This window comes from Hyperolius riggenbachi, chromosome 3 (assembly GCF_040937935.1).
Source record: "Hyperolius riggenbachi isolate aHypRig1 chromosome 3, aHypRig1.pri, whole genome shotgun sequence".
NCBI lineage: Eukaryota > Metazoa > Chordata > Amphibia > Anura > Hyperoliidae > Hyperolius > Hyperolius riggenbachi.
In genome coordinates, this window is record NC_090648.1 from 485,440,208 (window position 1) to 485,456,731 (window position 16,524).

At 43.1% G+C, this 16,524-nt stretch overlaps 1 protein-coding gene across 1 annotated transcript; it reads right to left on the reverse strand.

Moving 5' to 3' along the window:
• Window positions 1-6,626: 6,626 nt before the first annotated feature.
• Window positions 6,627-9,487, reverse strand: LOC137561719 (potassium voltage-gated channel subfamily A member 1). The gene is made up of 2 exons (XM_068273057.1): window positions 8,965-9,487; window positions 6,627-8,666 (listed from the first exon to the last, which is right to left on the reverse strand). The coding sequence occupies exon 2, from the start codon at window positions 8,251-8,253 to the stop codon at window positions 6,784-6,786; it is 1,470 nt and encodes a 489-aa protein (XP_068129158.1). The 5' UTR covers window positions 8,254-8,666; window positions 8,965-9,487; the 3' UTR covers window positions 6,627-6,783.
• Window positions 9,488-16,524: the final 7,037 nt, after the last annotated feature.

Below are 16,524 nucleotides of genomic sequence, written 5' to 3' on the forward strand. Positions count from 1 at the left end.
TGTATATACTCGAGTATAAGTCTAGAAATTTAGATCTGATTCACGGGAAAGACTGAGAACACGGAGTAATGTGTGTACTATTAGTGGCATTCCCATGTGCAACAATTGACCCTGCGGTGATACTTTGAGGAAAGAAAATGCCAAGAAAACACAGGTATGAAGGTCCTGGACACAACAATTAACAAGGAAAGGGGCAGGGGGGAAATACTGGGCTGCATAAAAGGGAGTGAATAAATGCAGCACTTGGAGGCCTGAAGGAGGTATTGGCTGCACTTAAGGGGCAGGAGGGGTTAATGGCTGCAATACTGTATGCAGTGCAGTCATTAACCCCTCCTGAGCCTCAAGTGCAGCCATTAACTTTTATTGGGTAGACTTATACTTGAGTCAATAAGAAATTCCAGTTTAAGAGGGTTGAATATTGGAGTCGACTTATACACAAGGTCGACTTGTAATCGAGTATATACGCTACCTTTCAATTTGCAACCAGCTTTGAAATTTCCAAAACTCAAATTGGGCTTCTTTCCAGGCCAGTGAACTGTATTATTTTTGGAGTATGGATTGCCAAGAAATTCTCTGGCATTATCCATTATTCTCCAGACTTAGCAAATCAACCGTATTCTGTGATACCAATTGAATCTGGACTTCTCACAAGGAACATATACAAGTTATATTATTATTTACAAAGTGTATGTTTTAAAAATCATAATCATAAAAGAAAAAATAGACCTTGGGTTGGCAACCCTGATAAGTGTCAAATAAGACATAACCTTAACTGGCATATTTTTGACCTGAAGGTTAAAGTTATTTAATATTTATTTTTGTTATTTTTCCTGTTAAATCTGTAATCCTATTTTAAAACTCAGTTACTGTAGTGACTTTGGCCTGAAGTCAGTCATGCCCGCTCTTATAGCCCTTAATGAAGTTGATGAATGAAGCACTCTGTGAGAATGATTTGGGGTTAAATATTGAAATTACATCAGAGACATAGGCCTTTAAAGCATAACTCACCATTTTTAAAGCATAACAGTAGCCCTCGAAAGGGCTGGACAGCAATAACTCTTGAAAAAGTCATTAGCTACCAGGGATCTTTATGCTTGTACAGGTTCTTGAGTTATCAATTGTGCACAAGGGGAAATGTTTACTGTACCACAGGAGTATCACTGGAGGACAGCAGATGCAAGGGACATGTATAGCTATGCCAGCATTCAATTTTCACTGCAGTCAACCTAATGGGAATACATCATGAGTTTTTTTGTCATTTCTGCTCTATTTAGTAAGGTTAAGATGAAAAAAATAATGTTTAATCATAAAAATAATACCGGTAATTCACAATTTAAAATGTTATATATATTTGGGACTCCACCTGCTTTGTGAGTACATAAAAGGTCTTGCTTTACTGCTGTAGAAAAAGATAAGATAGCCCGCCAAAACACAGGACCTAGTAAGGACAGTCACCAAGTCTGGAGACTTTTGGTTTTGTAATGTCAGAGTTTTGTGTATTTAAAAACCATTGAACATAAATTGTTTCTGTTCAAAACCTTAGACCAACCCCCTATACCCTTCCCTTATCCCCCCCCCCCCCCCCCCCCATGTTAATGCTTTGTTTTGCTTTGGCAATGCTAAATGTATTTGGTCCTGCCAATAAAGCTTATTTGGATTTGGACAGTCCCACCAGCAGGTGGAGCTAAAGAAGAAAATTGATTGATTGATTTTGTATAGGCTCCTAATAAAAAAATATTTATAAATTATTAAATAGGTCGTACTATATACTCAATTGAAGACAAATTCTCAAGTAGCATTGATTTAGAAATAAATGCATCTCAAGCATATTTCAGAAAGCTATGCTATGAGATGTGTCTTATCAATAAACAAATAAAAATTCTTAAGGTACATATCATCTGAGATCTGGTAAAAGTGGCAGCTGGAACCCTATAAAATGCAGTAATGTGGACTCCCATTCACTTGATGTGAAAACCAATGGAAAACAGGCTCTCCTCCTCCCCACCCCTTCTTAAGGAAACCATCAACTACATAGGCTTATATGCAATTACATTTTTCTCCTCACTTTTCTCTTAGGAGATAAGTTTTTCATTTCCTTTTCAACTCTTTCAACACTCTGCAATTGAAAAAGTACCAACAAAATTAGTAGAAAAGTACTTTTAAAACGTTTACAATTATTTATTAAGTATTTTCTAGCTCACTGGTGGCTTAAAAGGCATTTTATTCATAAGGTGTGAAAATATCAGCTTAAAGATAAACTTAGGAGAAAAGTGAATTGAATAAGGGCCATTAGCCCATATGCAAATAACTTTTTCTCCTAAGTTTTCTCCTAGGTGATATTTTCATACTTTCTCATTAAAATGCCCTTTAGGCCACCAGCAGCAAGCAATAAAATACTCAGAATAATTTAGACAGTACTTTTCACCTACTTTTTTGTACTTTTTAGTACTTTTTCTATTGCAGAGTGCTGAAAATGTATTTTAAACAGAAGACAAAATATTATCTCCTGGGAGGAAGCTGTGGAGTCACAGTAATTTTTGGGTACCTGGAGTTGAAGTCGCTAGTTTCATAAACTGAGGAGTCAGAGTCGGATTATTTTTTGTTTCAACTCCACAGCCATGGTAAGTATTAGACTAAGTAGTTGGAGCAATTTTGGGTATGTGGAGTCGGAAATTTCGGAAACCGAGGAGTCGTAGTCAGATGATTTTTGTACCGACTCCACAGCCCTGAGAAAAAAGTGAACTGAATAAAGGTCTATAGTTCCTTGTCCCAGACAATCTTAATTCATCTCTGGACAGACAATCTCATTCAATCTTCACCTTGCTTTTTCAAAACATAAATGTGTATATCCTGTGACTTATGTGGCATTCATGACAAATCTGGGTGGCCCTCATTTCTGATAAGGGTCAACCAGGGACTTCTATGTCATAAAGACACATTAGTCACATGATGCAAACATTTACACCATATGATAGGGAGGACTATGGTCTCCCATCAGGCCCGCGATTCTGCTGGAAGCCAGCTGATTGGTCAGGAAGGGGGAAAGTTCTAGTATATATAAGCTGTGTGGGTGCTGAGTTGTATTTTAATTGCTAGGCGGCTCGTAAAAGGGCTCATCTGTCCGAAACAGTGGGCCGTAGCTGCCAACAGCATCTATGTTTTCATTTTTTTCTAATAAATTCAGTACTTTATTTTTGAAACAGTGCGGGTCAGGGACTTTTTGTATTGGAAACTCTGTTGGTACACAGAGGGGGGCCCAGCACGTTTCTTTGCTCAGTTCATGAGTGCCGAACCCTTGTTGGATTGACTGCCAGGGAAGACTATGGATTCTTTGTCGTTGGCCAATGGAAGAGGTGCCACACTTGATGAGACATACAATTATGTGGACAGAGGTGACTCAACGAGGAGGTTGAAGACCAGAATTCCAAAAAATTAATATTTGAACAGAGGCGCCAAAATCTGCCTAAAAAGTTTAAAACGTTTAAAACCAGTTTATGAACAGGGGTAGTGGTGGACATACCTCCCCAAGTAGATTCAAAACAAATAAAATAAAGAAATTATTTCTAACTTCAAAGTTTTCTACGGACTTTGGAGTTACAAATAAAGTTTTTTTGTTGTTGATAACTGACTAATTCGAGTCTACTTGGGGAGGTAAGTCCACCAATGCCTCCCTTCTTAAACTGGTTTTAAACATTTTACTTTGATTTTAGGGCCTCTGTTCAAATATTCATCATATGGTCAAGTCCTCTTTTGGTGACGTCTGTTCAAATATTCATCATATGGTCAAGTCCTCCTTTGGTGACGGGTTGTTACCCCATTTCTTTCTGTCTACAGAGAGCGACTTTTATACTGAGTGGGTTGGGTGTAATTTCCCCACCTGCAGTTACAGTGGTTGCCTTAGCGGTAATCTACCCTTGTGAGTACCCATCTTTTATTACAATATTTATCTCATATGGTACCTACATATACACTAGTCACGGCCTCTCAAATATTTTTATTTTCTGGATTCCAAAAATCTCAGTCAGGTTACCTTTAAAATAAGAACTGGGTGGAAAAAAAAAATCTATAAACACCAGCAAAAAATAAATATTTCTCTTTGGGCACATTGAATTATTCAAAACCCTGTAAAGGCATAACGCAACAAATCCTTTAATAAATATTATTTATAAAATGTATTCTTGCTGTCCTTCTATACAATACATGATTCACCAGATCTACATTTACTCGAAAGACAACATCCTGAGTTTTATATCATTTTTTTTTCTAGGGGATAACATTTTCTCAAATCCAATAGCGTTGTGCGTTTCAACAATGAATTGACATTTTGCAGCATTATATTTGCATATGTATTGGTGGCTATTCTTACTAAGAAGGAAACCATTCAGTAATGACCAAACAGCAAATTAAATTTTGTTTAAAGAAAGTTGCAGCTCATAAGTGCATAAACTTTTTTCTTTTTTTCTCTTTTTTTTTTTGTAGGATGAAATAATAATAATAATATTCTCTGTACAGCACATCAGCAATATAAAACATTTTTTTAAGTTGCTAAACAAAAAGAATTATTAATACAAATGATTTTTTAAATATAATATATATCTAAGCATACTGGCCTTTTTCTCTGTGTATTACAGATTTTTATTCACGGATTTGGACAAAAAAAGGGGAAACACCTCCCCCCCCGTAGGGATTTCTATGAAGTTATCAAGACTTTTATCAATACAGTTCCTGTACATCTTAGCTCTGTTCACGGAGGCACTTTCAGTAAGTCGGTGAAGGAAGGATAAAGGCACTAGCGTCTATGCAGATTAGGCATGGGCAACCTACGTTTTCTAGGCTCTTGAGGAAATGCCAAGTCCCAGCATCCTTTGCTCCTAGAAACATCAACTCTCAAAAATGCAAGAGCATGACTGGAGCTGTCACTCCCGTCGACAAGGCCTACCGAGAGATCTCGGCCACTGGAAAGCCACAGGTAGCCCACGCCTGATCTTAAGCATTCTCTCGTCTAGAACTTCCTTAGCAAAATTCTAGATCCGTAGAAAAAAAGTCTATGGATGTCAAATCATGAGATAGCTAAGGACATGGTCTGCGGTTTTTAATGCATACTGTAAATGGTAAAATTACATTCTGAGAATGCAGCAAATGCATGCATCTGCACCAGTCCAGTAAATCTACTTTTTTTGTTTGTTTTTTTCAGCATCACTGCATAATGTTCTGTCTTTCTCAAAGCCCCTCTTTTTTTCTCCCTTGTGTGTTTTTTTAAGTTTATTTTTCTTTTCTTTTTTTTATTATGCCTGGAAAATGTTAACTTATTTCCCTGAGTCGTACTTCAGGAAAATCAATAGGCCCTTATAATCCAACTGGCTCCTAATCCAATAAGAACTTTTTGCTTTTGCTTTTTTTTTTTAACTTTTTTTTCACATTTTTAATACTGAGATCATGCATAAATTACTTTTGATTACACCTTAGTCAAATAGGCCATAATGCTGAATACTTGAACATGCGTGGTCTCTGAAAAAAAGGGTACTGTTCCCATTTTGAATTGCTATGCATGTACATACAGTACTGTAAATTACTAATTACATTTTCTTTTATCAGTTGTTTTTTTCCAGAAATTAGGAGTGCACTTTTGGTGAATGCAGATGATGAACACAGAAATAAAATTAAATAATAAATAATCAAAAAATAAGAAAATTAGTTTGTGCTTTGTTTGCCAGAGGGGGCTACGGCATCTTGCCTTTTAAGCTAGTGCAACCCCCCCTGAAAGACAAAGATATACAATCAACAAATTAAAACAAAAACAAAAATCATAAAAAAACAACTTAGCCCCCACATTTTTGAGGTAACATTTCTGGCATGCGAGTCTATCAAATAAATACAATTTGTATCAAATTGAAAAAACATGCTTATGATTAATACCATTGTGCTGTCTTGCAAGGAGAATGATGAGGAAGGAAAGAGGCGGGGCAAAAAAGACAGGAAGGGAACTTGCATCCAAGTTTGTTTGTTTTTTAAACCAAAAAGACATTTAAAAAAATGATGTTGAACTCATCTGCATTTAGGAAAGTAAACTCTAGCAGCAATTGCAGATGTCTGTCCATTTTTTCCCAATTTAAATGTTTTTTTTTTTTTTTTTACTTTAAATATATGTATGTCCCTCTCCCTTTAAGATGAAGCAGAGTCATGGATCAATTCCTAAGGTGCTTTATGGATCAGGTCATCAGTTAAGTGCATAATATTTCATTGGACAGCAATACAAGTCTTCAAAGTCAAAAAAGAGATTTTTGTTTGCATACTTCGTGGTAACTCCTTGATTTAGGAGCACATCCTTGGATGCTTAACGCAACTGTCTTTCAAAAAGAGCTATTGGAAAAAAAATTCCATGCATATTTTTTTTACTCAATGGTCTTGTTTTTGAAACTTTAAAGTTTGACAAGCAAAGGGAGGAAAGTAGTAGTAAGTTGCTGTCCTGTAGTACTTTTTTTATTATTTTTTTTAGTTTTTAAACTCTTTAACCTATGACCACTGGTGGCTGGGAGAGACTTCCCAGAGACCAGCAAAGAGAAAAAACAAAACAAAAAAATCCCATTTAAAAATAAATGAAAAAGTATTCTTTCACCGATCCTGAAAGCTTCTTTAATTCTATTTTTTTTCGCTGAGCACAAATTCGCAATGCAACAATGCATTAACGATGATAAAGCATTGGAAAAGAAAAACTAGTTTTAAAGCATCTACAGAAAGTGGCAGAGCCAATGAGATCCTGCAGCTGTGGGGAGGGGCGTGGCTCTACACATCTGTCAGTAGCTTGCTTTTATTAACACAGTTCTGATTGGCTACCGTGCAGTTGCCAGTTCTCAGATTTGCCTCTCTAAAATTATCTATGCTATTATTTAGATCTTCTTCAATTTCCATGTACTCAGATTTGCTCACAATGGAAGAGCTGCGTCGACTCATGTCGCTGTCAGAGGCTAAGTTGGGGTTGCTAACGTGCAGTAACTGAGCCTGCTCCTCCCCTTCAGTTTCTCGGTGGTAAAAGTAGTTGAAGTTGGACACGATGACAGGTACAGGCAGGGCAATTGTCAGGACACCAGCAATGGCACACAAGGAGCCCACAATTTTGCCTCCAATTGTCACAGGGTACATGTCACCATAGCCCACAGTGGTCATGGATACCACCGCCCACCAGAAAGCATCAGGGATACTGGTAAAATGAGACTCAGACTCTTCTGCTTCAGCAAAGTACACTGCGCTGGAGAACAAGATGACCCCAATGAACAAAAAAAAGATTAGCAACCCTAGCTCTCTCATGCTAGCTTTCAAGGTCTGTCCCAAAATCTGGAGGCCCTTAGAATGTCTGGAGAGTTTGAAGATTCTAAATACTCTTACCAATCTGATGACTCTCAGGATGGCCAGTGAGGTGGCCTGCTCCCCTTTTTGGGGACCTTCTTGCTCGGCCATTTCAGTCCCCAAAGTAATAAAGTATGGGATGATAGCCACTATATCAATAAAGTTCATGATGTTTTTGAAGAACTCTGGTTTGCTGGGACAAGCAAAGAACCTTACCACCAATTCAAAGGAGAACCAGATGATGCAAAGGGTCTCCACCACAAAGAAAGGATCCGTGAAGATGTTGGATTTGAAGAAGACTGTACTGTTCTCCACCCTGCGGCTGAAGATTCTCTCATCTTTCAATTCTGGCAAAGTCTCCAAGCAGAAGATAACAATAGAGATGAGGATCACCATGACGGAAACAATGGCAATGATCCTAGCTGGGCCTGAGCTCTCTGGGTACTCGAATAAAAGCCACACCTGCCGTTGGAACTCTTTTTCAGGCAAGGGACGTTCCTCTTCTCTGATAAAACCCTCGTCCTCTCGAAATTTCTCCATGGCTTCTTCCCCTAGTTCATAGAACTTGATTTCTTCGGAAAACATGTCCAGGGGAACGTTGACTGGCCTTCGAAGCCTGCCCCCAGACTGGTAATAGTACAATATGGCATCGAAACTTGGGCGGTTACGATCGAAAAAGTATTCATTCCTCAGAGGGTCAAAATACCTCATCCTTTTTTTGGGGTTTCCAAGCAAAGTGCTGGGAAACTGGGCAAGGGTTTTTAACTGTGTCTCAAAGCGCAATCCAGCCACGTTGATGACTACCCTCTCACAGCACTCATGGTCATCGTGGTCCGGTTGGTAGCTGTCTTGAGGGTGGCCTGGAAGAGCTGAGGTATCGTCCATGTTCTCTCCGGCTATGACGGTCATTTTTGTGCAAGGGAAGAGGGGTGGGGGAGGGGATGCTGCCAAAGGTAACCACTTTGCTGCTGGAGCACCCTCCTTTTGCCCCTTCCAGGGTCTTCACCACTGAACAGCGTTGGGGGGTCGAGGGATGCCAACTCCGATGCCCCCTTCACATTGATACCAGCCAGAACCCCCCGGGGATGCCCAAATCTCGCAATAATACTCTTCTGCTCTTAATCCAGCAAGTCAGTTCTCCTCTCTGAACCTACCATAGCTGGGCTTGCTGTGACACTTCCCCAGAAATGCTCGTAGGATGGATGCTACGGGCTTTGCCAACTCAGCAGATTTTTTCTCCTGTTCCTCTCCCCTCCTTTTTTTTTTTTTTTGCATTCAGTGTTAGGTAAACCAGATCATAACAGCAGTGCAGTAGTAGAAATCTGCAGAGGGGAGAAAAGAGAAAACAGAAACAAAAAAAAGAATACACTGAAAAAAAATAGGGAAACGAAATGGTTCGAGCAGCCTCACCTATACATATATCTAAAACACAGACAACACCTATGCCCAGGCATGCAGACGCTTCTACAAGGGCTCAACAGAACAGGCAGACCAGTGCACATTCCGACACAAAGCAATAAGTTGAGTGAAGAACACAAACAAATCATAATGCTGCAGTGCACAGGATGCAGTGAAGAAAGGAGGGGTGGGGGGTGCACACAGCCAGTACTGGTCTCTTACCTTGCCCGTGAGAAGCTGCAGCAACATGGTAGATACAGTAACAGCAGCATAGGAATGCGTCAAGCCTTGCAGTATTTGGGGGGGCCAAAAAAATAACAAAAATAACTGCATGCAGGACAGCCTTACGCGCCCCGTAAATACACAGATCGTCTTACAGCAGTCAGAGCACGTCCTGCTGATAGAATCCTCCTGCATGCTATGGAAGCCTGCATAGAAAGCATTTCAATCGAGGGCTGCATAGGGGAGTCTTCTGTGAAATCAAAAAAGGATACAAAAAAAAGGAAAAAAAAGAACAAAACGGTGTTTTTGAAATCCTCACTATTATTCCAAAGGAGGCAGTCGTGGAAATGTCCAAAGACCTGCAGTCCAGCCTCTGCAACACCACCAGCAATGAGTGCGCCTTATTGCTAAGTCTGAATACATTAGGAGGGACAGCAAACTCTAACCATTTATTGACGTTGCAGTATCAGCAGAAACCTGAGAGTCATTTGGTGCAGCAGCGAGAGAGCAGCAACATTTCATCCTCCCAGGGCATCCAAACCCTCAAAAACACTACATTACTGGAGGCTGCTAGGGGAGGGGGGGGGGGGGGGAGAGAGAATATTTAAAAAAAAATCAAAATAAATGTTTTTGGTGTTTGTCCTCCTCTATGGAAAAGCCACACTGAGACGCAATGCAGGCAGCATGCATGACAAGCAGACCCCCTATTTTTGATGAATTATGGGGGGGGGGCAGCCGGATCACCCACTACTAGCCATGATCACCCACAAGGCGTAACGTGTGCATGGTCAGGCATGGGGGGGGGGGGGAGCCCAGTTCAAGTGTAGAAGTAAAATGTAGCAACAAACAGTCCAGAGGAGGAAGCCGGCTGTGCCAAGGTGCCAGTCCACCGTGCGCCTAACAAGCTGCCCCTTTCTAATGCCGACACCGGCTTGTCACCCCCTCAACCCGATGCCCCCCTCCTTCCTCCCCAACAACCTGCCCGCCATGCTCCTAGGCAGCCAACGCCAAGAGGTCTATTCTTCTTCGAGGAGTACCAGGCTCTGCCCACCTTTCCTTCCCAACGCTTCCTAATGCCTTTCGCTCCCCGCTGTGTGCCCAGAATCAGCAACAACCGGTCCACACAGGAGGCGGCCGACCGTGCCAAGGTGTCCGCTTCCGAAGCCGTGGAGATCTCTCCTCCTTAAAAAAAAAACGAGGGCTGCTTGATTTAAGGCGCCCGGTTGATCCGCAGCACGCCAGTTCCTCGCCAGGGCTCCGTGTCAGGCCACCTGGCTCGCGTTCGCCCGCATCCACCTTCTCCTAGGCACCTGGCAGCCAATTCAGTGGCATCTGCTGAGGCAGCCCATGCAATGCCAGTGCGTAGCCCCAGTAACTAGTCATCCCATGCCAATGATTAGTCAACCCCCTCACTTGCTGTCAGCCTTGCCCCCCTCCTCCTCCTCTCTGCTCCAAGGCTTCTTCTCCGGGCTGAGCAATAACTGAGGCAGCGTTGTGCTCAGTCCTACCCCACCACCACCACCAGCAGCAGCACCCCCCTCCTTCCCAGAAATATGCTGCAGTTCTAGGTTAGTAGATCAAAATGAGAACACGTACCGTGCTCCATGTTCAACACAAGAGGGAAAAGCTAGAGGTCGGCGCTGGAGTCCCCAGTGTTACATGATTGGGTTCCTATCAGCTGCAGAGAGAGAGGAGAGGGGGGATTCTTCCTATGCTGGAGTATGCAGAGAAATGCCAGCACGTTGTCTGCTGCTGCTGTAGCTGCTGCCTCCTTCCCTCTCCGCGTTCCCCCCTCCAGTCAGCTCTGCAGCACACAGGCTGCCACTACTACTGCTGCTGCTGTACAGCCTCCCTCCCTGGGCTCCCAGCTGTGGCTGTAAAATGCTAATGAACTGGCCGCGGATGGGAGTGCAGCAGGGGCTGGGGTGGTACACTCATACACACACACTCACACTCATCATAAGCACACACATTCATACACACACAATACACTCACCTATACACAAACACACTCACTCATACACAATACACACACTCATACACACACACACTCACTCATACACACACACACACATACAATACACACTCACACAAATACACACACACACACACACACACACACTCATTCACTTATACGTACTTACTCAATATACATACACTCATACACAAACACACTCACACACATACAACACACACAAATACACACTCATATACACTCACGTATACACAAACACACTCACTCATACACACACATACAACATACACTCACACAAATACACTCACTCATACACACACACTCATATACACATATGCACACGTTCACTCACTTACATACACTCACTCAACATACATACACTCATACACAAACACACACACACACACACTCATTTCACACACAAATACACACACACACAATCATATACACAAACACACAATCATATACACTCACTTAGACACAAGCACACTCACTCATACACACACATACAACACACACTCACACAACCATATACAAACACTTATACAGACATACACACACACTCTCTCACTTATGCACACACATACATACACACAAATATACATACACACTCATATACACACACATACATATACACACACACATAAAACCACATACATACACACGCATATACACAAAATTGCATACATTTACACACTCATAAACACACACACATAAATACACACACTCACTCATGCATACACACACACTCATGCATACAAACACACTTATACACGCACAGACTCACATATACACACACACTTGCTCCCACACAAACTCACACACAAGCGTCAGGTCAAAGAGAAGAAAAATAAATCAAACAAGCTGATTCCTTGCAAGTTGCAACATAACCTCAGCCGCCAGCTGTGTCTGCACATCTAATAAAACAAAAACCCAAAACAAACTTTTTCACGTTTGAGTAACTCCATTAAAGGATAACTGTACTCACCTAAAAAAAAAATACTCACCTAAGAAGAGGTGAGTCAGCTTGGGTTACAATAATGAAGAAGCGGAATGCGCATAAAAACAGGTATTTTGAAAGGCTTTAGACTATCTTTAAAGCGGTATCGTCACCATAAAAATCAAATTTCAACAGCAACTGGTCTGAGTGTATTAAGTGATAAAGATGCTAATCCTGCATTCAAAACTTGCAAAACTTTTTCTGCTGTTATGATTTGGAGTTATCACATACTTAAGGAGCACTGGCTCTTTAGCAGTCGGTGCCAAAGAATTGCATGCTGGGGGTTCTTTTTATCTATAATATATTCCTCCTCTTCCCTTTATTTCCCTGTCTGCTGCTTATCTGAAACCTGATCCCCCTACTCACTTGTGTTTACAAGCAAGGCTGAGGTGACTCAGTGATTGGAGGAGACAAGAAAAAAAGTAAAGGTCAGAAATGACATCACGAGTTAGCCTTTACTGTGGGCAAAAGACATGGCCCCCACCAGGAACAGAATTCTCGTTATTTACTATATAACATTCACTGAAATCAAAACGTGGACAGTACAATACATGTGTTATGTAAGTATATCAAGTATTTATCTACTTATATATGTGTTTTTTGGAATAGTATGGCTGATCCTACTGCTTTAAGATATAACTGGCCCCAAGGCAATGTAGTAGATTTAAGGCCCCCTTGTGGTCCTTTTCGTAACATGAAGTGAAGAGAGGCCGAAGAAGATGGCAGGTGGGCCCCTTGACACCCACTAGGCCGCAAGCAACCGGTTAGATTGCCTGGTGGATGATCCTGTTCTGTGCCGGCTGTGTCTTCGGGTCTCTGAGTACTCCCCAAGACATGCAGTTCTGTGTTGCACTCGAGTGCAGACTTGTGTGTGCACAGTACAGAGCTGCTCGGAAACCCAAGTACTTCCGAAACCTTCTGTGTAGGCCTGAAGACACAGCCGGCGAGAGGTTTAAACAGGGACCTGGTGGTGCAATGAGGAGACCGAGAGCTGACCGGAAAAGCTCTATATGATCCAGAGCCTGCCCTCGTCTAAGGTGAGTATGTAGATTTTTTTATTTTTAGATTGGTACAGTTATCCTTTAAGGTTCGTACACACATCAGACCAAAGTCATTAATAAACAAAGGTCAGAGACACTCGATCCGCAATTCTACTGACCTTAAGAGACCGAACGTCACACAGGAATGAGTGACACCAACAGAATCATCATCAGACAAGACTTATGGGACGTGTGAGCTCCAATGATCTCAAATGATCGATAGTACCATTAACAAAATTATGGCTCCCAATGCATTCTCTATCGAAGACAGAATTGACAATCACGGTTCGCACACACATCATACCAAAATTGTTAAATAAAACACTGGTGAGCAGCAAAGAACGATCCACGGTGATAAAACAACGTAGCAGTAGAATTGCACAAATGGGGTGGAGTAGGACCCCAGAGTTAGTTTGAGTGCTAACTGAGCGCTTCCATTTGTAGTGCTCAATGCTAGTACAAGTGTATGGGAACCATGCTTAGTTGGGGCTAGTCCTAAGAGTCAGACCAAGGGGTCGGCGTGATGGAGTAAGGGCTGACGCCTGTGGAGGCCAGCGATGCCAAGTCAGGAGCCTCATGCTGCCATGGTGGAGTTTGGGTCACCCAAGAGAAGCTGGGACCAGCAGCTGTGGGCCATTGGGAACCCTGATAAGGCTAGCAAAGGTGGGCCTGGCAGCCCAGGAGACAGGACAAGGGATGATGGCCTGGCTACCAACTAGGGGTCCTGGGCCATCTGTGTTGGAGCTGGTGGTGGCCATGATGCTCTGTGGCTGAGAATTGCCAGAGGGAGGGTGCCGCATTGGTGGCTGCCCCAATGGCAATGGCTAGATGGGCTGGCTGGAGCACCACTAAACATAGTCCCTGGCTTTGTGGCCTATTGAGAGGCAGCTGCGTGTGTGAGGGCCAGGGGATTGGCACTGATCTGTGGAGGACATATCTGAAGGTGAACATTCCCTTTAGCCAGCAAAGCCAGACCAGGCAGCGGCGGTGGAGAGTGGATCTAGTGGACTGGTGGATCAGAAGTGACGGTAGTAGAGGAATGTTACATCCTGCAGTGGCAGGCTCGGTGAGCGTCCTGGTTCCCTGCGGCGGTGGTGAAGAGCAGAACGGGGCAGTAGTGATGTGGCAGTCTAGGCAGCGGTGGTGTATCTTGAATCCCTCACAGCCAGAGCATGTGGCCTGCTCAGCTGGAAGCCAATGGCCCATCAGCTGGTTTCCCCACAAAATACTCCTAATGTGACAATTTTTCCCCACAAAATACTTATAACGTGGTAGTGTTTCCTCACAAAATACACATAATGCAGCAGAATTTACCCACAAAATACACATAATACAGCAGCGTTTTCCACAAAATACACATAATACAGCATCGTTTTCCACAAAATACACAATGCAGCAGAATTTACTCACAAAATACACATAATACAGCAGTGTTTTCCACAAAATACACATAATACAGCAGCCTTTTCCACAAAATACACATAATACAGCAGCATTTTCCACAAAATACTGAGGCAGCGCCTCCCCACAAAATACACAGCATGTGGCAGTGCTTCTCCGCAAAATACACATAATGCTGTAGAGTTTTCCACTAAATTCACATAATGTGGCAGCATTTGCCCACAAAATACAGATAATGTAACAGCTTTTCTCCCTAAAAATAGGCATAACGTAGCTTTATTTCACAAATATATGCATAGTAGGGCAGTTAGTGCCCCCTAATATCCCTGGTGTCAGTGGCACCTGAGAATAAAAACTATTTACTAACCTGACAGGTGACTTCTCTTCTGTCCTTCAACGTTACTCCCCGGCTGTCATTACAGCAGCTCCACCTGCAGATCTCCTGCGCTGCTGACAGGCAGTTCAGGGTTACAGAAAAATGGCAGCCAGAACCCAGCACTGCAGACACAAATAAACTCCAATCAAAAAGAGCTGGCGCATCCAAGATGAATCTTTATTGGTTCCATATAAGACATTTAGCCAACGTTTGAGAGCCATGTAGGACACCTTTGTCAAGATTGCTCGAGGGCAAAAATCTGCCTGCCACTGTAAACCTGCTCCTGTAGGGTTATCGGGAGAAATCTCCCCTAAACACTCGCGTCCACCGATGTGTACTCAGCGAGTGGCAGCAGCACTTGGTTTTCCGGAAAGGCCACAAAGGCCCTGGCCTTTGGACATGAAAAAGAGGTTGCTACATATAAAAGAGGAGGCTGTATATGGGCAGCAACACATGATTAAGGTTAGCTAATGTCCAAGGGAGCTGTTCATGAAAGAAGTGCTGCCGTATATGGATATTACACATGGAAGAAGGAGCTACACATAGAATGGGAGGGGCGCTGCTGCACAAGGAAGAGCAGTCCCAACACACTTGGCCTAGAGGTCAGAAACAGTATAAATCCGGCTTTGATGATCACACTGGGTCCAGAACCATTGTGCTAAGCAGAACATTAATTTGCTGACCAAGAGGATGCCAACCAATGCAAGCCTATGGCTGGTTTCACACTGCATCACACCATCAAAAACAGGCCTTCAGGGAACACTGTTCCGTTGGGCGGTGTTCCCTGTCTGGCTGCCGGCCAAACAGGAAGTAACACGCGTGACGCGCACTTGCCGTCATTTCCTGCTTCGGGTACGCGGAAGTGCACGGAAGTGTATTGTTAAAATATGCTTCTGCGCATGCGTGCCGCAACGTCACGTCGTTGTTCTACACATCACCTAACTAACATGACTTCCGGGAAGATGCACCTCGCCACAGCCCGCTGCAGAATCCGTGCGGTAATGTAGTTCTGGCCCTGCGTCGGGGATGCAGCAAAAACGTCACTTCCTTTGTGTTGCGCCTTAATGTAGCAGTCTCCATAGACTCTCATTGCACGGCAGTGGGTTGCGGTAAAAATAATGCATCGCACTGCCTCGGTGGGAAAGGACCCTATGAGAATGGATAGTATCCATTCTCATAGGGTCCTTCTGTGTCGTCTGTGTCGTCGGTCATCTCGGATCCTGCGCTACTACTGCCACCAGACTCGGCTCCACTGCGTGGGACACTCGCTGGTATATAGATCAGAGTCCCTGAAGAAGCAGGCTCCCATTGCATTGCAAAAAAACAAAACTATGAGAATCCTGCTTAGCAACAGGGAGAATTCTCATTGGTTCACTGAGTGGTGGACCAATAAGAATCTTCCCTGTTGCTAGGCAGGATTCTCTTTTTTTTTGGGGGGGGGGGGATCGAATGGGAGCCTATAATCTATATAGTGGCAATGGTCCCTTGCACTGGAGTGAGGACCGGAATGACAGCAGAACGGTTGCACAACAGTGAGTAACGGGTATATGTTGGCTGGTACACGACAGAGTACAGCTCAACGTTTAAAGGGACTCCGAGGGGTGTTCGATTTTAAAAGAATACATTTACCTGGTGCTTCTTCCAGCTCACCGTAGTCAGTGAGGTTCCGCGGCGTCCTCCTGGCTCCTCTCCTTCAGGCTCCGCCGGCCCCCGTTACCGGTGTCACCCTGTCGGGTCGGCTCTTCCTGGTTAAGGACACAATGCGTCA

Excerpts from the sequence above, each read along its gene's own strand:
- LOC137561719 (XM_068273057.1), bottom strand. The coding sequence starts at position 8,253 with ATGACCGTCATAGCCGGAGAGAACATGGACGATACCTCAGCTCTTCCA.